Here is a 24,795-nt window from a genome sequence, read left to right on the forward strand (position 1 = left end):
CCTCCCCAAACAAATAAATAAATAAACAAATTTCATAGGAATCAAATCCCGTGCCATTTTAAGAGTTAAACTGACTTTTCAGAAAGTAACAAAAAAGCTGCCTGACTTGACAGGAAAAACTGCAAACTGTTTATGAATGGGAAGAGACATGCACTTTTCCAAAACTTGCAGTTTTCCATGTTGTGTTATTAATAGACTGCAGTGAAATAGGCCATGAGGATAGCTGACCAGGTCAGAGACTTTCAGGTGCTTCATCTGCTTCTCACTAGCTTTAGCTTCCCTTGCACTTCAGCAGTTTATATCCTGCACTTCATGTCAGCTTTTGGTTTTTAACTATTGCAGTTATTTCAAAAAGCTGATTTCAGTTCTTCCATCGTAAAGACTAATTTTCATTTTAATTTGAAATCTAAAGCCTCCTTATTCTTTGATAATGCAGCTGTCTGTGTGCTTCGCACTTGTGAAGGTTCTCCTCCTTGTGTGGGTTCTTGCTTTCCCCTCTCGCCCTACAAAGTTGAGGGTGATTGTGTGTGATAGCCTTTCTGCTAATTGCGTCTAATCGTACATCTTTTATCTCTTATGCATAGCCTTGAAAGTGCACTTACCACATTAATTCTTGAATCATCGTGGTCTCGAATACCTCATTGGAGGAGCACTTCTCATCACTCCTCTTGCAAATCATGACTGTTTCTGACAACTGTTTACTTCTGGCCTGCAGAAGGGGAAGCTTCCCTCTGCACCAGCCGGCCTCCTCAAGCAGGCCGGGAGCTCTGTGCGGTTGTGACGCCGCAAATCTAGCTGCGATCTACTACTCTGGTGTAGAAGACACAAATTAAATTTGTTTCATTTCAGCCTCTCTAGGTGGTATTCAGTATCCATGTAGCCTTGGGCAGCCGTGTGCTTAACTACATCCCTGACCAAATGCTGCCTCTAATCTGCTGCTGGCAGGAAGGGGCGAGGTGCCAGTGCCTCTTTGTTGTAGCCATCCTCCGATAGATGAAACCCCAGTCTGGCGCCTCAGCTCTTTCCAAAGTAGGATGTTTGCCAGCGGTGATGGGAGAGGTAGCAAATGAGAAAGGAAGGAGCAAAAACTGTGACTGATGTAGTGGGGAGCAACAGATGCCATGTGGAAAATTGAGATATACTCAATAAGCATTTTCTACAAACATTTTCATACTGATGTAACTTAGTTATGGGGTGTGAGGTACAAGCATATGAGAGAGTGAGTGAGTTTAAGCTTTGAAGCATTTCAGACAGATGGAAGCTTGTGGTTGAAGACAATTTATGTGGAATTACAGGCTAGTGGTGTTCACAGCTTAATGATTCTGCTTTAAAAGTGATTTTATGTTAGAATTAGAGATGTGATGAAAAAGAATAGAAGGAGCTGGGTTACAAGAAGTAAGGGAAGTAAAGACCAAGAGCTGCTGCTGTTAAAAGCGTGTAATCCAGAACAGCTATACCCTGTGTAAGGACATAAGACAATTACTGGTTACTCTTGTGGTACTGACTTCAACTTGCACTGTTGGCCAGCGCAGACTTCTTGGAGTACATTATTAAAGGCAATATCACAATAAATGAATCAGAAAAGATGCTTTGACATCTGTGTTACAAATCGTATTAAAGTGTATACTTATCTAGAACAGAACAAAGCTGTATCTGAATCAGCATAAAGTATTTGATGTTCAGCAGCAAAAAAAAAAAAAAAGGCGGTCATACTGTGGGTTTTATTTTCCAAATGGGCTTTTAGCACTTGAAGCAGAGTTCAATTACTCAGAGTATTGCCCTTTGTATAAAAGAAAAATGGTTTATTTGCAATGTAGTCACCTTGCCAAAATGTCTTGTTCATAGCTTGCGTTTCCATGTTTCTTTCTTTTTGATGTATTTGTTGTATTTCAGTACTCAGAGATTACTCTTCACCTTAATGTTAACTGTTTCATAAGCACCTCTTTTTTCTGTTCTTGTCAAACCTGAAATGAATAAATCTCATTGAATTTTTGCAAACCCCTTTATTGTAATACTTTACACTTGGGGCTTGTATCAATTGAAATAATAAAATAATGGTTTTATCTGAATTCCAGTGCCACTGCACAGTTAATTGACTAAATCTCTAGTGTTGTATTTCCACAGTTTTCAGAAAATTCCTATGCTCCAAATTGCTTGAGTTATTCCTTCTACTGTACTTTTTAAAAAGTTTTATAGAAATTATTTGGGATATTTTGGGAATGTCACCATTTTGATAGCACACTATAAACATTTCTCTTTAGAGATGATGGCTTTCAGTAACATCAGTAACATCAGTGTGAGTCACAGAATATGGTGTGTGTTCCCTAAGCATATTGTTTTCTAGTCTTCGTGTTCTGTGTCAGACTAACTCACCTTTGTCGTTCTTCATTTTATAGATTAAGTTTTGCTCCAGATGTGTCAGAAATACATATGACAGTGTTTCCTTTATTGCTGAGGCGGTATTGCTTTTCACCAGGTTATTAGCATTCTATAGTTTTAACTTAAAAATTGGTGATATTTACATCAAGATTTTATATCTGTCATCCTTAACAGAAAGGGCTATTGCAAGACATGAAGTCAGAGAAATAGAACAACGTCATACAGTAGATGGCCCCCGACAAGATGTGACACTGGATGAAGAAGATGATGTGGTGATTATTTACAACAGAGTACCTAAGACTGCCAGCACATCCTTCACAAATATTGCCTATGATCTTTGTGCAAAGAACAAATATCATGTTCTACATATCAATACAACCAAAAATAATCCTGTTATGTCTCTGCAAGATCAGGTAAGCTGCTGCATTTGGGATGTCTTTATTAAACAAGGGGAAAGTATAGAAAACTTTTTTGCTATTGCACACTTACGTGGTCTGATGGAATTGGCTTTTATGTCACGTTTTCCAATATAAATGAATTTTAATGTGTTTATATTTTCTTTGTAGAGAATTAATATTATTTATTAAATAATAGGTTTAGGTTTTTCCTGGGCTACTGAAGCTGATAAGTGTCTGTTTATAGGACAAAAACAAAGCTAAAAAGAGACACAGCTAGGGCAGAAATGACCTTTGTTGCTGTAACTATAAAAGTTTATTGTATTGTCAACTGTCTGCCTTTTGGCCGTGTTAATAGAGTTTGCTTGTCATCTGCATCTGCAATGAAGGCAGTCTAATGTGATTTCTCTCTGAGTAGTGGAGGCACTGTACCATGCTGTCAGGGCTATACTTCTGTCTTTCGTACTAGCTCTGGTCAGGTCTCATGGGTGATAAAAAACAGGCAGAAAGAAGTGGTTGTAAATAGCTTGCACTCTAAAGGATGGGTCACTTTGCATCCACTTAAAGCTCTCACTAAAATCTGTGTAGTCTTGGACTAGATAGGATCATGGCTAGCACTGCATCAGATGATGAGTATTGAAAAAAGATGATGGAGAATCAATGCTCTGTTTTTCTTGGGATCGGGTGTGGTGAAGGAGTAGATTTATTGTTTTATTTTTTTAAAATAATATTTCTTTGCTCATCGTGAGAGCACATGCGGGGAACCCATGTCAGAGGTCTGAAACATGTTATCGTCCCTGTCTATAAAACAAATGTTTCCAAACTCTTGGGTACGTACTGCCGGTTGTATGCTGATCATCTTAAGTTGATACGCAGCAGAGGCAGGAGCTGTTCTGCATTGCAGCATGTCAGCACTGAGGCTTCCAGCTCTGCTAAGTGCGTGCCTGCAGGCAGAAGCAGCTCAGCACAGCTGCTGGCGTGGGGCAAGGGGAAGCAGATGGCAGCGGCCCCTCCGCTTTCCGTTCCGTATGTGGGAGAAAGGCTGAGGTAGGGATCTCAGTGCAGGGGACACAGAGTGTGCATGGCGTGGGACTGGGAGCCTGTTTTGTGCTAGTGGGGTTGTGTTACTGTTGAGTTCCTGCTGTTGTGAAATCTTTTCCTACATATGAAGGTGATGTTGTCATACGTGATTACCGAGGTTACTAAGAGTAAATGTGGTAGCCAGCCCTATAGTCCTGTCCACTACGTAAAAAGAGTACTGAAGTTGTGTGCACCAACAGCGGAGTGATTTTTCAAAAGATTTAACAAGCCTATATCTGTTAATTAAAAATCTGCTCAAGGCAGTCATACTTAGTGCTGCACTTCCAAACACACGTTCTGTTTCTGTCAAGGTGTCTCTTTGAACTATAGCTGTCTGTCCTGAAGGATAGGAGACGTAATCATCAATGGTGTAAATTAAACACAGCAACCTTGCCTTAAATTTCTACTTTTGTCTGAATTTCATTCAAATAAAATTTGTTCTTTACTTTGTAGTTTGGTGTAAGAGAACTTCTCCTCCTCACCTTCCCTCTAATAATTAGCTACTGAAAAATGAAAATCCATTAATACTGGGCATATATACAATACTAGCAGTCCTGTGTTGATACAATGCTATACTATTGCCCAAGGTAGTAAATTATGTTGTTTAATTAGACAATTCATATTCCTCTTCTTCAGTGGCCATTAAATGGGAGATGCTGACAATGAAAAACCTTATATATTGCATAGTTGTTCAAAGAAGAAGAAATAATTATTTACCTTTAGCGTAGCAAGACAGCAACTTGCCATTGTAAGTCATATAACACAATTCTGGAGGTGGTGAGGGTGCTGAGTAGTAGCTGATGTAGGTTTACTCTGTGTGGGCTTGGATGTGCATGAAATATTCACATGCTACCTTCATCACCATAGCTGACTTGAGTGCGTGTGTATGCACCAGTAGTAAAATACATAGATACATCGTAGAGGCAAAATTGTTTTATCAGTAATACTGTTTGCTAAAGTAAATCTCCCTAAGCAAGGTGAAGATTGTCTTGGGCCTGACATAAATTTGTAAGCCCTCTGTTGTGTGCTATTTCTGCTGTACTTTTTCCAAACTATTCCAATTCTGTAACAGATTTGAAGTTCTCTGCCTGTATGTGAAACCTTTACTTCTTGAATGCAATCTGAAAAAAAAAACCCTGTTTAAAATCCACTCCAAATATAATCAGTATCTGATTTGAGATGGTCCGATAAGAGTCCCTAACACATCCATTGTGCTTTTGGATGGAACTTGTCCCAGCAGCCCTCGTTCCTTTTGCAGCTGCTCTGACAGCAGGATCCTGGGAACTGCCCCTCTTTCCACAGGTTGGGCCTTTCTTTGCAGCAAGCTGAGTGCCCTGTTGCTCGTGTTGCATTTCTGACCTGTGTGGTCTGTAACAAAAACACTTGCTTTCATTAAATCAGAGTAGCTGTTCAGTTGAATTTTATTTGTTGCTTGCATGTTTCAGTCCTAGTACTTTTCGTCCCTATAAATAGGCCTTTGTTGTGGCCAGCTGGATGACATATCAGCCACACAAACTTTAGCTTTTTTGTTACATGGTGAAATTGTCATCTAAAACATTTTAAATGAAATTACTGTTCTATCTTGCGGCATGTATTCTTGATGTATTATTAGAAAAGGGGCTATGAGAACACGTTCTCTGTGCTGCTGTTGTGAACACAGAAACGCCATGGTACAATTATCCAGCATTTCACTACCTTGGCTTGCTGTTTTCTGTTCCTTGTTCTTTTTTCTCCTGCAGTTTCTTTCTCTACTTTTCTCAAAAGAGCAACCTGAAACTACATAATCTTGCTTCCGGATGTATTCTAGAACAGTGGTCTCTCAGAGGATAGCACACTCCATACTGACTTTAGTAGTACCTATTTCCTCTGCTGGTGAAGGTTTCAATGGCTGTCAGAAGTGGAACAAGTGAAAGGTTGCAGCGACTCTGTTAGAAGTGGAGGTACTGTCATGTGCTCCAGAACATTTAAGTATTTTCCTCTGGAGTTAGATGGCCGTGTACATGTGCCAATTGTGTTTTTCCTGCTGAGAAAGAACAGCTCATGCAAGGCGGGTATCCTGGCCATACCGTGGCTGAACTGGTGAACGCTGTCTTTTCACCATCTCACAAAATCACTTCTCAGCTGCCCTTGCCTTGAGCTTGCTTGTGGTTTCTCATGGCATGCTGCCAAAGGTGTGCTGCTAGCCTGTTTCCAGTGTTCCTGACCCTCTGGTTTAGAGCTAACTGTGGGTTGTTAGCTTCTGAATTTGGATAGCTAAGCTACAAGTGCTTTCCTACAGAGGGATTCCAATTCAGTCATCCCATTCATGCTTGGGCTTTAAATCTGAATCCGAGATGTCCTTTAATGCGGACACTGTGTTGGTCTTCAGTCTTACCTGAGAGCCGTTTTTTTGTAGTTCAGATGGAAAATCTTCATGTGTCCTAGCCAGGCTGGGCTTGTGAGATTCATCCCTCCAGTTATTTGTAATTTTAAGTCAGTTATTCAGCAACTGACAAACAAAACTAGAATATAATGACCTGAAAAGCTGGGGCTTTTTTGGTATCCAGAAGTCTGTGTGATACCAGGCCACAGGGTAATGACTGTACCACCTTTTAGGGGGGAGAGAGTGTGCTGAGACTGTAGAGAAGAGGGATTGATGGAAGCAGTTAGTGAACAGAAGGTGACAGCTTACAACATCACTTTGATTTGCCCGCACAGGTTTCCCAGGGCTTTTTGCTCAGACCAAGTATGCTGGTTTGGATTTTTTTTCCTTGTGGTTCACTGGGACTTGTTTTAAATTCTTACTGTCCTAGAAACTGAATGTATTTAACTTACCTTTTAGGACATCTTCCGCCCCCAGAGTACGTTTGATCTGGCTTCTTAATTCAGTGAAGCTCAGCTGATTTCGCACTTACTAAAGGCAGTGAAGCAACTTTGTAGCTGATTATATAAAAGCACCATGAAACAACTTCACAGGAATTCCATTCATGTGTGTCTGAACTTTAAAGTAACCTCAAATTTTATTCAGTTGGGTTCAGATGGAGACGCTTGCTCAGTCTCTTGAAAGCTCCAGTATCTGCTAAGCCCTAAAAAGAAAGGTAAAATTGATCATATTTAACAGTATAAAGCAGAAAGCAATATTCATCTCTGCCCTAAAATGTGTGAATTTAGACTCATTAGGCTGGCTGTGACCTGGAACAATTCTGATTTTTGGAATGCTGCAAACTGGGGGGGGGGGGGGGGAGGAAAAAAAAAATCTCTTGCTGCAGGCTAGTTATAGGTGTTAAAAACTTAAATTCTCAGGGGCACAGCGTGTTGCTGGTCCATCTTGAAGCAGACGTAAATGTCACAGCTGTGTTCTAAATCCTTCCTAGCCTTCTCTTAGCTTGCCTGGGGTTAAAGTTAATAAAAGGCTAGAACATCCATCCTATGCTCATAAAAATTAGTTCCTGAGCAGACAAACACATTGTAAGACAAAGACAATAAAGGGATTTTTTTAACTATTACTAAAACATCTAAGGTTTGATGCCAGGTGGTGGCATGGAGGTCTAAGACAGAACTGACACTTGGGATTTTGCACTTAGTGTTTCCCTGTCTCTAGTCCTATTCTATTAGAAACTGAAATCTAGCTGGTGCTAGACTTCAGAAAGCTTGTTCATGGAAATGTGACTGAAATGTACGCTTCATTATGCATGCTGTGCTACACACAATAGCTGGCGTAACTGGTTTACTTGCGGAGTTGTATCAACCAACCATAACATTTTGGGGTTTGGGGTTGAGGGTAGGGAAGATAATATATACTTTGCATTTAGGAAACATCTTTCCCAGGTATAGAAATATTCATAGCTGAGGCTTTCTACTGAAAATATCTTGTCATTAATCTTTGAAACGTACCGTCAATGAGAGTGTGGTTTGTTTCAGTTGCAGTAAAGGTAGTTAAACTGGATTCAGAGTCTCATAGATAATTATCAGTTTGTGCTGTGGACAAAACCAGACAGAAAGGCAGTGCGGTTTATGAAACACCATTGTATAACATTGTGCAGTGCTTTTCAGCTATATTTGCCACTTTTTTTCATGTGCAATATAGGGTTTAAATTGTAAAATGCCGCAGACTGTGAAACTTGTACACTGAAAAAATGAATGCTGCCTGTTATTAAAAAGTAATATCCATTTCTTTTACCTGAGAGTCCAAGAGCTACTGTTTGAAGACAAGTAAAGGTTATCAACCTCTTAAATCCTAGACTGCAAGTTTTACACATTTGAAGAAACAGCAGCAGGCCAGTCTTGCCTCTGAAAATCCTCAATTGGTTGGTAATAATAAATAATAAATACCATGTTTCAGGACACTCTCGATCCATTAGGCTTTACAGAGTGTTAGTGTGTTGTCTTGAGCTCTCAGACTTTCCTTTTTTGACTCTTCTCACCTCAGTATCTTTGTGGTTATCTGTGCTACTATGTAACAGAAGAGATACTGTAGATGTGCCGGGAACACTATCTTCTCATTCACAGCTTCAGAAATGGCATATCATTGTCAGACAGCTCAGGCAGTACAAATTTATCATCTTTTCTTTATTATCCAATTCACTGGTTTTGAAATAACGTTCAGAGTTAAATGCTTTGATGTTAAAACACTCTGTTCATCTAATAAAGCCAAGCTATATTGGATTTGCATGTCCCACTTAATTTGATCATACTTCCTGGTTTGGGGCATGTGTCTTATTTTGTTTTTATCATAGAAATGTAAAGCTATTCCTATTTTTGCAAAGTCTGTTGATAACTGCTTTATCAGCCCTTGTTTAAGGGCGACTTCATGCTTTAACACAGAAGTTTCACTGAAATGTTAGGCTCAAGGTAACTATTCAAAATGGTGAAGTATAGGTCTAATTTACACTGTACACATTTATAAAAGCTGTGTATTACTCATGCATTGCATTTTGGGGTGGGGGAGCAAATGAACCATCAGATTTTTTTCTTATGTCCCAGTAAAACAGGTCTAAGGCCACGCTGGTAAGTCTGGTACGCTTTTGCCTGAGGGACTGGGTATGGACCAGACAGTCCCAGCAAAGGGGTGCTTGTGTTTCTGCTGATGGCCGAGGGAGTTCTGCATTCCTTTCAAACTACAAATAAAATGGACTGACAGTGTTAAACGTTTGCCTTGTGAGTGCTTCTGTGGTAGCTTTCCTTGCACTGCCCTGCCGACTGCCGTGTTCCGCCTTGGTTTAGCTTCTGATGGTTAAGTTGCGGTAAGTTGTCTGGATGCTGGCAGAGAAGCCCGCTTGAGCCAGCACACATCCTGCGGTGATACTCAGCCGGGACGTGTGTGCTAACGCGCGTGAGCTCTCCCTTGGAACGCACCGACCGCGCTCCGCTGTCTGCCCGCAGGTCCGCTTCGTCCGGAACGTCACGGCCTGGAGGGAGATGAAGCCGGGCTTCTACCACGGCCACGTGGCCTACCTCGACTTCGCCAAGTACGTGCGCGCGGCGGCGGGGCTCGGGCGGGCTGCGGGCGCCCTCTGGTGGCCAAGCCGGGGACGCGGCGGCGGGCGGCGCGTGGGGCGGGTTGTCACGGTTTTCGCGCGTCTCTGCCCGGTGAGACGCAGCCCGGCCTCAGTTCGAAACTGTTTCTGTGCGAGGTGTGTTCCTTGTCTGCGTTACAGGCTCGTCTCGCTGCAAATCCTGGCTTTGCTCCGGCACCCTGGCCCTTCTGCCTTAGGGTTGGCTTCCCGTTCTGGGAAGTTACTGTACCTCGTAACAGCACCCACCTCGTGCATTACGTACTTCTCTAGCAGAGCATCCCTTCACACTTTGTCCAAATATTAAAAGTTATATTTGAGAGCAGTTTTCTGGCCTAGAAGAATTTGCCTTGCTGTAAAAAGCGTTGAAATAATTCTGTGGAGTTAAATCCTGCTACTTTTAAAATTAATTTAAAAGAACACGAGGTAAAAATCCTCCCAGTGACTTCAGAGGTTCAGGATCGTATCTGTGTTCCTGCTTCCCTGTGTTTCTTTTCTTGTCTTGTTTTTGCTTCCGGATCTAAAGCAGTGATCCCTGGTAGCTCAGCCGTGTGCAGCCTCCCCTGGAACTGGCAAGTTCGTCTTGCTTAAGGTGCTTCCCGGGCAGTGCTTCATCTGGCACTTGCAGCATGCAGAAAATGGTTTAAAACTGAAAGTTCGACTGCACAAACAATAATAACCACTACTTTTACCTCTTGCTGCTGGTCAGTCGTCAGTAGTGTTCTGTTTCTGTGTTATAAAACATTTTTTAATTAAATGAGTGTTTTGTGTGTAAAAAGTAAGTTTGTTTAGTCATTGCTTTTAATTATTCATTCTGTTATGTACACTGATTTTTAATTCTAGCTTTTTATTATAAAGAATGAGAAGGGGAAGTGAGAGCTTCGTAGACGCCCAGTATGGTATATTATATAATAGAAAATGCTAAAAGCTACATAGTAGCTGGAAACTACCAGTGGCACCAAGTAACAGCCTGGAGTTTACAAAAAGTAACAGGGAAGAAATCTTAATTGCAAATCAATCAGTAAAATAAAGTGTATCAAATTTTGGTAGCTTCCTTTCTGCCTTTTTAAAGTTAAAATGGTGCAACATTAATAAACCCTTGAACTGAATAACAGTTTTCTGTAACAGCAAAAGTGAGAAATCTAAGCAGTTTCACAGATTTCCGTCTGCATCTTCCCTCCAGGACTGTGTCATCCTTGTCTTTGGTTTTTTTGTTTGTTATCCTTTCACATAAGTGATTTATTCTTTTCCCACAACAACTTGCTTTCTCATACTTTGGGTTTTCAGTATTAAAATAATATAATGAATACTGTGGTTGTGCTTGGGAAGGCCCACACGTTGAAGGCTGTGAGGTATGTTCTTGTAGTGAACAAACTTGTAGTTGAGAAGTGTTAAATATTTCAGAAATGTCTATGCCTGCTTATACGGAGCCATCAGACTTAGGTCTAGTGTCAGTCATCAGAAGTACCTCTTAAATTATAGTGAAGCTTAAAATACTGGATTCAATCGATGACTTACAGTATTGAGGACAGGTTATCATAACACATCCATGTAGAAATTAGAGTAATAAGCATTTACATTTCCCCCCCCCCTTTTTTTTTAATCCTGATCCACACTTTTTCCCTATTTTCTCTGGCAAACAGTTGGGAAAAAAGTTCTTTGACAATGCAGTTGCCAAATTAAAGTTACAGTAGTAGGTTACTTAAGTTATCATAACTGAAGCTAGTTTTGCGAGGTCATGTGCAAATCCATATGAATGTACAATTCAGCACAAACATTTCCAAGGGCTTTGACACCATCATTTAACCCACAGAAAGCTATTATTGGTTGAGGCTGCTACTATAGCAAAAGGGTTTGTTACAGCCTTCTACAGCACTTATGGTAGAGTCTGTAGAAGGGGACACATGTGCATGTCTTGGGCACTTCAATAGACCTGAAGGAGGGTGCAGTTCAAAGTCTGAACTTTGAAGAAAATGATTGAAACATTCACACACTCCTATTTTGTGGACTTTGGGGAGTAGGAGCTGGCATACAGACAGATGTCAGCAATGCTGCCTTTAACTGCTGCAGTCTGACTCGGTGGTACTCTGCTGGTGACATCTGAAGAATCAATTGCTCTTTCTGTAGCCTTTAACAATTTCTGTATCTGTATTGCTGGTCTTTTGCCAAAGTAATGCCTTTTAATTGTTTTTTTTTCTAACTTTCTCTTTTCTGCCACTTACTCTATGTTTCTGTTCTTCAGCTTTTCAGCTTAAGAATCCTCATACGAGCAGTATCTGGTATTATAATTTACAGAGTACCACTTTAACGATAATGGTACTGCATCTTCAAACTGCAAACGCTCTCTGCTAGGCTAATTAAGGCATTTATAGAGCCAGGATGGTTGTATAAACATTTTTAGTGTCTATTGTGTGAGAGTATTTCAGTTTTCTTTGTTTCTCTAATAAAAAACCTAAAATCACAGTCCTAGGAAAACTGCAATTGAACTGACTTCCACATCCACGTAATGCACTGGATATGAGGATGAGAGGAAGCGCTCGTTAAACTTCCTCTCGCCATCGTCTTCTCTGTATATAGATTTCAGTTGTATCAATAGAGGCAGGCTTTTAAGTATTAGGTGAGAAGCTTTGATTTGGCCTTTAAAAGACGTGTTTTCCTCTTTTGCTTTAGGTTTGGTGTTAAAAAGAAACCAATTTATATAAATGTCATAAGGGATCCTATAGAACGACTAGTTTCTTATTATTACTTTCTGCGCTTTGGAGATGATTACAGACCAGGGCTACGGAGGCGAAAACAGGGGGATAAAAAGGTAAAGTACACTTTATTATGTGTGTTGTTCTTACTAAAGTTACTGTGGGAACAATTTTTTAAAATGTCCTGATGGAAGCTGAATAGTTCTTGTATCGGCCCTGGTGATGATGGTGGCTTTGTAAGTTATATTCTCCCCTTCATGCTTCCTAGACCAGAGTGTAATATTAAGTGTATCCTTTGTAACTGTATAAAATCACTTCACGTTGCAATTTGTTTAAATAAATAAATAAATAAATAAATGTTTTCTGGTATCCAGATTTGGAAGTATCAAGTTAAGCTTATCCTCCTACGTAAGAAATCTGCATCTCTTCTTGTTTTCGACTGAGATATACATTTTTCACCAAAAGCTGTAGAACTGCTTATGCTTTGGCTTTGATGTTTATTATAATTAGTAAACCTTTTTCTTTTTTCTAATGTAAATATTGCAATAGAAATGTATAAAGAGTCTGCCTGAAAACCATGGAGTCTGAATCATACATTTCTATACTTCCTCAATCTGTCTTAGGCGGCTGTAGAAGTAGTTCAGGTTAGCATTATTCAAACCTTGATTACTAATACAGTTTCAGAATGGCAACATCATTTAGGCTCCATAATATACTTATTTCAGAAAGAATTTATACATCCACTGTTACGGTTTGCAATAAGACATTTGTTGGAGCGTGTTGCTTTGTACTTGTCTTAAATCAGGAAGAAAAGTAGGGTGTTAAGTATATGAATGTAGTTTATGAAACTATAGTTAGAACCATGTGGAAGCTTTTATACAATGTAAGGGGGTTTTGTGCTTTACAGAGCCAAAGACCTTTTAAAATTTCAGTGGCAATATTTTCTTAAACTGATGAAATTTTTCTGTAATGTTGACAATTTAGTGTAGCACTGTGCAAATACCAAGAGACACTGAAAAAATCCCTTAGCAAAAATCACACTGAATACAGCTTAGTATATAAACACCATAACAAATAATAAATGTGACTAATTTTGTGTGCTCACCCCCATCCAAATAGTGTTTTTAAAATATTGGGAACAGACCATTCCTCTCTTCTTTCCAACTGATAACTAACTGCTCCTCTGTTATTTAGGTTTTGGCTCCATCTTCTGCTACTGCATTTCAGCTTATCCAGACATCCTACAGCATAGGTAGAGGAAAGCTTCAAGCAGAACAAATTGAAATTAAGCTTAAAAAATGTATCTTCATAGAACTGGCTGCAGAGATTATTTGGTGATATGGTATAAAGGCATTTTTAAAAAGAGAGATAGGATCTCATCTTTGGTAACCTTCTCTGTTCCTTTTCCTGAGGAGCATGATTTGGCCAGCAGAATTCTCTCCTGGTGGAGATCGTGGAGTTGGAAAGTTGAGCATGCTACCAAGTCCAAGCTGCTTATAGGACTTAATATTTATTAAAAAGATTGAAATTTAACAGTGTTATTTTAGTTTTGAATTATAACCCCAACAGCCTTGATCTAGGTAGTCACTGGGAAACATCAAGCCAAAATCCCTAATGCTACTGCTTGGTAGACTGTGCTGTAAGCGCCGATTTGCTGGAAGAAGTTGAAATGCATTCGTATTTATAATGTTTGTAATGCATTGCATTAGTAATTTTATGTTTTGCGATTAAAGATGCTATTTTTTCATTTTGTCATTACCATACCATTTTATTTAGGTCTGAGTTAGTTGTTGCCATACAGATTTAACTTGTCCTGTAAGCATCTCTAGTTCATTTGAAGTGAAATTGATTTACTATGCCAAGTTTTAAGGTTTCTTTCATTTAAATCAGGTAATACTATTTTTCCATACTGCTTCCAAAAAAACTGGACATATATAGATGGTGTCGGCTTTACATACGTAAAATATGAAATTCAGTAAGCTCAACAATGGATTGACCCAGTTGCAGTGTCTATAACACTGATGTCTGTTCTAGTCTGTGTTGTAGTAGATTCACTCAGAGCTCTTCAGATCAAAAGTAGGGGAGGTGAAAAACACAGTCTTTTCTAATGGAAGTCAATTGTTCCTTTATTAAGTGGAAAGGAATCTGAATGTGCTTTACACCCTTGCCCCCTCCCAGTCCATACCACAGCATTTATATGGAAGACTTTGTCCTTCATTTTCTTTTTATATCCCTGTGCTTCCAAAGTTATAGATAGCTTGGGTCCAAGAACAGAATCTGTAAAGACAAGTGTTTCTTACAATAAAATCTCTGGATGGAGTAGTCAAGGTAAGTATATAAGAGGGGGGAAGGAGGCCTGTCCTATTTCGTCTTACTTGGAAAATTACTTGCTTGCTTTTGTATATTAACTATGAAATAACCTGCAGATGTAAGTAAAGAAGACTTTCTTTTGACAGATGCCAGTTCATTTTTAGTATATACATTCATAAGTTAGGAGGTGCATTTAAACAATTTAGTTCTCAGGTAATGCTGATGTTATAAAGTACTCATGATAGATCAGTGTGGAATTTCTCTAGAGAACTATGCTAGAGAAAGCAAACCAATGTCTGGTTTTACTGGTTAAGCTGCATTTTTATCTGTGATATGTGACATGTACGACCTATTCTAAACTCAAAGTGCAATGTGGACCAAGACACCACAGGTTAATCCCTGCTTTGGCCTGGTATCAGTAAGTTTTTTTGGATTATCTCAGGAACTTCACGTCAGAATAGAAGCAAAGGACGTGGTCCTTGTTCTAACACCAAATAATTAAGCAAATGTATTTTTACACAGTTGTTTTGAAAAATTTGTAATTATACAGAAGAAACAGTCTAAAAAGTTGTCTGTCATCACTTATTCATTATTAAATAATTTTTTTGAAAAATCTCTCCTAGATACATGGCTTATATCTTGATTAGAAATATCATAAATACTTTATGGTGACTGGGTAGAATATTTACAGATTCTTTCCAATGCTAATAGAGTTCGTATTGAAACTGTGTTGCTACAGCTGTATATCCACCTAGAGCAATGTTGTATGGAATATTCTGTTATGCAGTGAACAGCTGGCTTTCACTTCTTCTGACTGCCAAAAACAAAATAACCTCTGAAATGGCAGTTATTTGTCATAATATTTAAAATGTAATAGAACATTGTTTAATCTAAAACACAAAATGCACAGTGTTCTACGGTATAAAGATCCAGCTGTTCCAGTGTCACACAAATCCTGATGGCATTTGATGCTGTATCTTTAGTGACCCCTTCTGTAACGGAAAAATACTGATACTAACACTTACTGTTTTTGCTTGTTTTGACATATAGCCTTGATCAAGGTTATATTAAAGGTATATCAAATGTATCAGGTAAGAACAAACTGTTGATTAGTTCTAATCATAGAAGACTGTGAAAGTACTGTTTTAATTGTGACAGACGTCCCTTCCTAATAACACTGTGAAAGCAAGGCTTGAAAATTTTTTTTTTTCTTTCACAGCATATCTTGTGTTTTTCAGTCCCCACTACATTTACAGGTTTTGAAGCTCGGCTCAATTTTGTCTTTGTTCCAGACCTTTGATGAATGTGTGGCAGCTGGAGGTTCAGACTGTGCTCCAGAGAAACTTTGGCTTCAAATTCCATTCTTCTGTGGCCACAGCTCCGAATGCTGGTAGGGAGATACATGTAGCTTAAGTTGGTAGTCAAGTATATCCGTGCTGAAATCTGAACTTAACAAATTTGAATATGTAGCACAGTTGGGAAAAGTGTGAGGGACTGGACAGAGTGAAGCAGCAGGTACTGTAGTAATGTATTTTTTTTTGAAGGTGCATTTTAGTGAAATAGTCTCGTAGTTCTTCAAACAAGCAATATGTTGTGATGATGTATCAGCAGTACTATGAGAGAAAACATGTTTTAAATTTTAAAAATAATTTTTGTAGATTTGGAGTCTTGACATTTTTCTCTTATGTCAGGCTACAATATCCGTCTTTCTGAATGGAGATATTTTGTTCAAGCTCCTAGAGTTTCTGGGGAGAATGCAATAATTGCGATCAGGATAAATTTATCTTCTTAAACCGTTACCAGATATCCAGTAGTCAAAGCTATCTAGTAGAAACTGAAACAAAAACAAATAGTGTCCATCTGTCAGTGCAGCATGTTTTATAACAATGGCACGGACTTTAGAAACTAAAAAAAAAAAGAAAATAAATAGGACATAGGTGGTTTGAAGGATTGTGAGTGAAATCAAGGACAATTATTTGTCAAAGGTACTGTTCATCCAAACATAAGCAAAGTAAATGGCCACCTGGGAGCTGGTCTTTCAGTGCGTTGGTCAGACCTATCCACACCTGGGCCAGGTGGAGAAGTGAAGAAAGAACAAATTCCAAACCTGTCTTTTCACCCTGTCTAGAGCTATAAAAAGGAGGAAAAAGTGTCAGTTTAATTTCTGTCTGTTATTCAGTAGGAAAGTCCTCCCATAAGTGCAATGACTTTCTAGTTCAGAATTATGCTTGTAGAATACAAAAGGGAAGGTGTGTTCTTACCAGAACCATTTCTGGTACCTACTGTGAAAGTGGAGACTGAGTATTGACATTCAGAAAATGTAAATCCTCCAAAAATTGCATTAATAGAGACAGTAGCCATATACACACATGGGGTTTTTTGTGGATGAGTTATTAATCAAAATAACTAGAGGAGTCAAATTTTTAGATGAGAACACAGAGGAGAGAAACTGGAAAGGGAAACAAAGTCAGGAATGGTTATAACTTGGGATGAGTCTTGCCTTTGCTATACAAATGTCCTGTTATGAAGTAATCTCCAGCCAGGGACCAAGGATTGTTGGCTGACATCAGAACTTGCTGTAATTGTTCTCTGTCATTTTAGGAATGTGGGAAGCAGATGGGCATTGGAACAAGCCAAATACAATCTGATTAATGAATACTTCCTAGTGGGAGTTACTGAAGAGCTTGAAGACTTTATCATGTTATTGGAGGCAGCTTTGCCCCGGTTCTTCAGGGGTGCCACGGAACTGTACCGGACAGGTATTTAAATGGTTGATATCAATGGATTCCATGGATTTTTCATCTTCTTATCACTTTTTTTAATGTGAGTTCTTTAGACATAGATGAATAGTTTTGAGTGTCTGCCAAGTTTGCCTCTCGGTTGGCTGGTGTTTCTACAGAAGAGACAAACTCTTTACAAGACTCTCAGTACAAATTTTTGAGGGCAGCCCAAGTACCTTCCCACCTTACTCAAACTGTAAGTATTTAAGGTTGGAGTAAAGGCCTTTCCATTTCCTTAGAAGCCCTGCTGAAATTAACTGTGCTTGATGCAACCTGGTTGGCTGTGCAAAAAGGCCCAAGTACGTGTTTGTCTTCCTGGGGTTGTAATAACAAGTTTGTTATATAGCTCGTAGCTCGGTTTCTGGGAGCTGGCCATGAAACTTATGATGAAGAAAAGGTCCATCTTAGCAGGGCTTCTGTCTGGAAATAGAGGGAGAAAAAGGTCTGATGTATAGAGCCTAGATGTGTAGTATCAACAAGTTTATCATAAAGCAACAGATAGCACTTCTCAGGGAAAATGCTGTCATCATTTTGGTCATCTTTGTCTCATGAAAGAAGTCTCTTGCTCTGCAGTTTGTAAAATCCTTAACATCTGATACCAGATTAACATCTAAATAATTAACTTTGAAAGACCAGTCTTGCTCCAAGTACATTATGTGGTGTAATCTTGTTCCTTAAATGAAGTGCTCATTCCCTGGGCTTATTAGAGCAAGGAGGACGAATTGAAAGAACTGATGCAAAATTCATTAACATTTAGTGAGAGAGACTGCAATTTTCCAACCCTGCATGTTACGTTAATAAATTCTGGATTAAATTCTGTCACTTCTAATGCAGTTTATCAACATGCGGAGAGTATAAAACTCTGCAAATAAAAGGACTGTAAACATTTTTTTAATCACATGAACTTTGAAGTGAAGTTACTGCTTTCATTTTGCATTTAGGAAAGAAGTCTCATCTTAGGAAAACAACTGAGAAAAAACTTCCCACAAAAGAAACTATTGCCAAGTTACAACAGTCTGAAATCTGGAAAATGGAGAACGAGTTCTATGAATTTGCACTGGAGCAATTTCAGTTTGTCAGAGCACATGCAGTTCGGGAAAAAGATGGAGAATTGTATATTCTGGCTCAAAACTTTTTCTATGAAAAGATTTACCCTAAATCAAACTAAGAACAGTATACTGTTAGATTTATGGACCTAAGTCTTTGGTCACATCGTCGTCTTAGTCCTCAGCCATGGAAACTAGATTGCTTGTAGACCTCCAAGACATTTCTTTATAGATCTGAGAAAAGTAGGCTGTGGATCACCTCCAGGGCGTTGGATACTGGCTTCATGTCTTTTATGTAACTAATACTTTCAGTGGGAGTTAATATCCTTTACCTGAAGAAATCTACACATTAATTTGGGGCAATTAATACACAGCAGCTCTAGTTGAAAATATAAGCAGACAAAAAAATGCTTCTGTTGATGCTCTTCTTGATTTTCAGAGCAATTTATTTTCATTTATACTTCTGTGAAGAGGAAGTCATTTTTCCCAGCTTTCAACATGGAAATTTTCGTTGTATACAATATGAGTAGTGTTAATAACTGGTTGACATCTGTGCTTTGTTTTTGTGAATCATGTCACGTGATATTAATTGGGATGGTTAATCATGTTCTGCTGAGAAATGCTGCTGCTGGAATTGCCCATATTTATATACGTGGTTTTATTATAAAAATTAAACTAATCATTAGTGTTAAAACATCATTTCCACATTAATATTGTAAAAAATTAAAGAATCAGAGCAGTGGGGGTTTTGTTTTGGTTTTTTATCCCCACCACCACTGACTTGAGGTTGGAAAACTATGAAGAAAGTTGGCTTTGTCTGCAGTTCTAGTTGATCCTTACACAGTGGTGTGAAAATCGTAAATTCAGTATTAAGTTTCTCCATGGGTTCTTTGTAATAATTGTAAACCGAGGTATTGGTGAATCCATATTATGACTCCATTAGTGAGCTGTGGTATGGTTAGGGTTTTCCTACTACTTCGATACTTTTACCTGTAGAATATTTTTACTAAGGTGCTTTATAATGTGTTTTAAAGCATTGCATTTACAAAAGAAGTAAAATGCTGTAAATACTGCTTATTTTATGTATTTGGACCAAAAGGTTTAAAGTAACTAGTTTAAAGTGGGGGTTTTGCACCAGTTCTGTTACGTGTGAAGTGAAAAACATCACATCTGCTTCCTGGTTGAGTTACCGGTTGGGCCTTGCTAAACTGCACTTCAGTGACCTCTCTGATTTCAATACCAGAATGTTGTCCAGGGGTTCTCTTTACAGAAATGTAGTCTTCATCCTTTTATTATGGTACGAGAAAAAGAAGAAAAATGTCATGTATAGTCTGGCTGAGAAAGATGCAGTGAACTTGACTGACATGACTGTATTTATGTAACTGCCTTATGTGACTATTGTAAATTTGTGAGTTGCCATTATTAACAATGTGAAACACCTGGTAGGTGAAGTAAATTGAAATTTAAGAACAGATGTTTGGGGCCACTGCATTGTAGCAAATGGCAGTGGAGAACTACAAGAATTTGTTCTCTATTGAACTTTCTTAAAGATCTGACTATTTACACATCTTACACCTGCCTTTTCTTACAGTGCTTTTCACAGGGTTTGATGGGGGAAGGTGCTGAGGAGACAAAGTAAGGAACGGTGGTGAAGGTTTAAATTCCTAAGGATGATGTTTAAAGGCTTAGTTTAAAATTACCAAGTGGGGTTTCTTTAACCAGCTTATTCTTCTAATAAAAACAAAGGAAATGGAAAATGGTCTGTGAACTGGATGTCTGCAGCCAAAAGCAACAGCCCAATTACAGAGAGGATAATGAGAGACTGTCAAGTACATCTTGCATTTTTCTTTGTTTTCTTGGATTTTTCCCTTTGAATTTTAAAAATAGATCTCTCTCTATTTTTCCCAAATAATCAGGGAAGTTCCTTCTGATAGCTTACTGTTTATATAACATGAACCATGCATAAGATTTCCTGTTCTAGTTCTTGTCTGTTGACGTCATTAATAGCGCCAACATGTTTGGGAATAGGATGTGTTAGTTCACACATGAAGATATGTGTCCTAGCTAAAGAAATGAACTGAGGAGTCATACACAAGAAGTAGCTAATGGAGATCTACAAATGTCCATAACAAAGCAGTAACTTTTTTGAAATAAAATGAAGAGTTATAGTCCAAGGAAAGATTATCCACTCAGTGACAGTTTTATGTTAGATATTATTTTGACTACAGAAACCTCTTCTATTCTGTAAGCAATTCTAAAAGTTGCGGGTTTTTTTTTTTCTTCCAGGATTTAGAATTTTTTAATTATGAGTTTTCAGTAACAAAAATAATGGAAAACGCAATTTTTTTATTTTTAAAAGAGCAATATATTTTTCATAGTTCATATAAGAAAACACATTTTATTTAATGAGATATCACTTCCTGTTCTTTACTGTGAACTGACAGGGTTAAGACAAACAAGAATTTTAGGAATATTTTTTAAAAATGCTAGCTAGAATTGGAGAGGTATTCATTCCAGATGTACTCTGAAAGTGTTATTGTCTGTGGAACACAGAAGGAATCAAGACTGTCTACTTTTATATCTAGTGCAACCATTAAGTCAACTGTGAACTTTTTAGAGTCCTTTGAATTCAGAACTATCAAACTTGGATTTCCTGAGACAGTTCAGGAAAAGGAGCTTTACAGATTTTTAATAACTTGCTCTATTAATCTTCTATTCAGAAATGGAAACAATCCAAATTGTTCGTATTAAAGATATTTTACAGTATATAAACAGAATGTATCTTGTGTATTTTCCCTTAATGACTTATAGTGAAAAGCAGCAATATGTGGATTTTTGTTGTTGCAGGTTGTATTATCAGTAAACTTACTATGCAGCCTCCTGAACATGGATCTTTTAACAGAAGTCACTGTAGCCTCTGCACAGGAGTGAGATTGGCTTTTTGCCAGGCTAAGTTCATTTGAAAGGTGCTGAAATGCTCATATATATATATATAGTTGAGAGTAGGTTTTGTTACACTCTTGTGTACTTTTTGTACAAAATTAATGCCCAGATTTTGTGCAAAACTGTAGCCCTGTTGAAACTCTTGGTGTCAGCATAATGGGGCTAGGTCCAGCTGCGCTGGTAACCACGTAGCCATAACCACAGCATGCCTAGAGCACTTGTGATACACTGGGCAGTGCTGACAGGAGAGCAACAGTGGGTTTAACTCCTTCCCGTAATAATTCTGAAGCCATGCAACAAGAATTTCACTCTTTATTTTGTTAGTGCATCTATAAGCAGACACAAGGCTAGGGTGCAGAGTGTCCTGTGTGTACGTTCCCGCTTGCTCTGGGTTGATTTTCGAGTAGTCTCTCTATTAATGGAACGCTGATCATGGCTTCATTTTGAAACAGGCATGAAAACTTGTAGCTGTGCAATACAGGAGAGGGGGAAGCAGCCCATCCTGGTTGTTTGAAATGCCTTTTCTGGCTACTTAGCTTTTCTGAAGATAATTATCTGTTTTTACTTTCCAGGAATAAACATTTGCTTATTTATGGTCTCAGAGCAGTTCTATTTAATATCGGGGAAAATTCAGTTATTTTCTGTTCTAATTCTGTTTAAATTTTCCATTAAGCTTACCTGGCTTTGCTAAATGTGCATGTGACAGCAAGGTGTACAGATGACGCTGACTGAACTGTGCTGTTTAAGCAGTCAGTGGAAAAGCCTGATTCAAGTGCACTGCCAATTTTGCTCTTCAAAATTAGAGCACATTTTATGAGTACTAGAGATTAAACTTAAGAAAACTGTAAGGCTGCTTAGTTGCATGGATGCTTCCTTTACTGTAAACCTATGCAACTATGTAACCTTTGCAGCAGTATTTATGGAAAGAGCCCTCTTCCTGAGACTTTTCTGGAGCTTAATTATAAATGTTCATACACTTGTACTGTCTGATACTGACATCAGCAGCTTTCTGTAGCTTCTGTAAAAAGAGACAGGTTTGTGAGCATTTCTAAGGCAGTACTGAATGTAATTTTGAAAAACATGGATTGTGCTTCATGACTTTTTTCTTTTTGAACACATACACACAGCTAAATAGTGCCTTTTTTCCTCACAATCCATGTTGAAGATGCTCGCTCCCACTCACCCTCCGTAAATTGATTTGTTTGTGCAATACTATTCCAACTTGAAACCATTTTGTCACAGCTGTTTGAGAAATAATCTCCATTTTTCCGTACTATGCTGCCAGCTTTCTGTTGTTGAAGTGTTTCAGTTGATTACCTAATGCAAATGCTACAAAATAAAACACCCAGTGGGAAGGGGAAAGAAAAGAAGTCTGGTGTCCTGTCTTAATATTTGCATGTTACATTCACATTCAGTGCTTTTTTTCCAAGAAGATGTTGCTATGCAGTATTGTGAACCTTGTTTGCAGCTATTGTGATTTTGCGCGGATGGGGGGAACTGGAGTGTAGCTCATCTGTAATAATTTCATATAACTATAACCAAATTTATTTATAAGCCTTTAGAATTTGCATTGGGCTTTCTGGCTGGAAATGTAATAAATTTGCAGAGGGCATACACTGTGCTGGCAGTGTCAATGAAAAGTTCTTAGTATTAAACCCAAGATGTGTAAGACTGGAAAACTGGCATTAAAACAGTGTGTTGATACATGTGTGCTTCCCTGCCCGAGGGAACGAATGCCCTGACCAGTTACTGTGGTACTGGAAGACGCTCATGCAGTGATGAGTACGGTATAAGAACTTGAGTAGAATAGAAATGTCCTTAGCATTTGTAAGCAAGCACTTAAAACAAGGAAATAGAGTGAGCGTGGCTGCGCTGCTCTGTTGAGGACGTCTAACGTGTACTGTATCCTGTGCCCTATAAACGTTCCTAGCTGCGCACACTGGGGAGCTGTGCGGCCGTCTGACCTGGCCGAGTTTCTTACGCGATAGTTCCTAAGTATTTTGTTGTCAGCCTTGATGGTGAAGACCCATCATGCAGTTACTCAGCAACTTCCACCTGAGCAGTCTGGTGGCGCTGAAGTCCCCGTTTCGTTGGAAGTACACCTTTCCTTACTGCCATCAGAGGAGCGATAGATAGGTGTACTTGTGCACAGGAAACAAAGTCTCTCTGCTTATATGAGCCAGGGGGAAGTGGAGGAAAAAATTGCCTATATAAAGGTACAGGACTTCCTAAGCTCATTGTACCTCTTTCTGAAATGATGTAGTGAACAAAATGACAGCTAAAAAAAAGTTAGAATACAAAAAAATGCCTTGTTTAAAATGACAGTAGCTTCTCCTGTGAAAGACAGAATGACTGTAGTGTTACAGATATGTGCTAAATACTGGTTGAACGTTTGTTTGTTGCCGTTTGCACAGGTCATTAGTCTCATCAGTTGGAGATCGTGGGAGGGGAGTGAAAGAAGGGAGAGGAGTTTTTTGTTCAAAGCTAGATTTTTTTTTCAGGTCCTGTATTTTTGTTTTACTTATTGTTTGAATCTTGCACTTGATTTGAGTATCATTTCCTTGCTTCTTAATAAAATACAAGAAGTTGCTAGTGAATGTCAAAGCAATGTCCAGATGTTTTCTTCAAGCACAAGTCCCCTGCTATGACCTCCCTCCGGCTTCATTACCACATAACGCAGATGTGGTAACTTTCAATAAGAGCTAATTTAAAGGACTAATAATACTCTTTATTAAAAAAAAACCTCTACAAAGAACACCTGTGGCCTAAAAATGAAGGCTTTGAGACCTTTCACCTTGTCATAATAACCAACTGCATCCTCATAAAAATGGAAAATAGTGTGATAAACATTCTCTGCCCATTTTCTGCACTTTTACAAGGCTGGTCCGGAATCCACTCTGAGATTTGCTGCATGCAGACATTAACTTCTCATAATAAACATGACTGTCAAAATAATTGCACAAAGAACAACTACCCATCTTCCTATTGGGGAAAAAAAAAAAGTATCTCAGAACAAAATAGATTAATGTGGTGATTCATGAGAATTCTGGTTACAGTTCGAGTATACAGGTATTACATTCCTCTGATGCTTTACAAAGTGCTTCATTACCTTGCTGTATACTCACCTGTTGTTTCACTCTGCTATTGACATGAACTTACTTGTGTTTTTCAACTGAAAAAAGCATTGTATTTCAAAAATAAATTCAGTATTAATAAGGAGAAGCACTGCTCTATTTTGAGAGAGAAACATACCTAATTTGGTATGATAATTTAAATGCTCTAACTCAACCAGAACTCTGGGTTTGATGCAACAGTTACTGGAAAATAGTATGAACTGTCTCTTTACCAAAAAAAGAAAGAAAAATTAGTCTAGAGAATAATGGTCTCCTGGCCCTAATGACATTTGTCGTAACAAATATTGATTGCCATTTTTAGCACAGAATAGAATTTGGCATCCTTAATCTCCTTTATTTAGAATTTAATAACTTTTAAAATGTTGTATGACTTGGAGAATTGGCAAGGGGAAAAGGAATGCTTAACTGCTGGAGACGTGCAGTTACGGGCTGGCTTTGTCAAGACTGCCTCAGCGCAGCGTGTAGCGGTGAATGAATGTAAGGGCAAATGTTGATACGGTAAAAAAAGGTATATATGCATCTGTGGAGACAATGTGTAAAGAA

General features: G+C 38.6%; 1 protein-coding gene across 1 annotated transcript in view; it reads left to right on the plus strand.

Moving 5' to 3' along the window:
* HS2ST1 (heparan sulfate 2-O-sulfotransferase 1) overlaps positions 1 to 18,917 on the plus strand; it is an 87,243-nt gene extending 68,326 nt beyond the window's left edge. The window contains exons 2-7 of the mRNA XM_075424859.1: positions 2,554 to 2,792; positions 9,216 to 9,301; positions 12,017 to 12,155; positions 15,642 to 15,739; positions 16,951 to 17,108; positions 18,071 to 18,917. Of these exons, the coding sequence (XP_075280974.1) occupies positions 2,554 to 2,792; positions 9,216 to 9,301; positions 12,017 to 12,155; positions 15,642 to 15,739; positions 16,951 to 17,108; positions 18,071 to 18,297 (947 nt within the window). The 3' untranslated portion in view covers positions 18,298 to 18,917. The remainder of the gene's footprint in view (positions 1 to 2,553; positions 2,793 to 9,215; positions 9,302 to 12,016; positions 12,156 to 15,641; positions 15,740 to 16,950; positions 17,109 to 18,070) is intronic.
* Positions 18,918 to 24,795: the final 5,878 nt, after the last annotated feature.

The sequence above is a fragment of the Opisthocomus hoazin genome, chromosome 6 (genome assembly GCF_030867145.1).
Source record: "Opisthocomus hoazin isolate bOpiHoa1 chromosome 6, bOpiHoa1.hap1, whole genome shotgun sequence".
NCBI lineage: Eukaryota > Metazoa > Chordata > Aves > Opisthocomiformes > Opisthocomidae > Opisthocomus > Opisthocomus hoazin.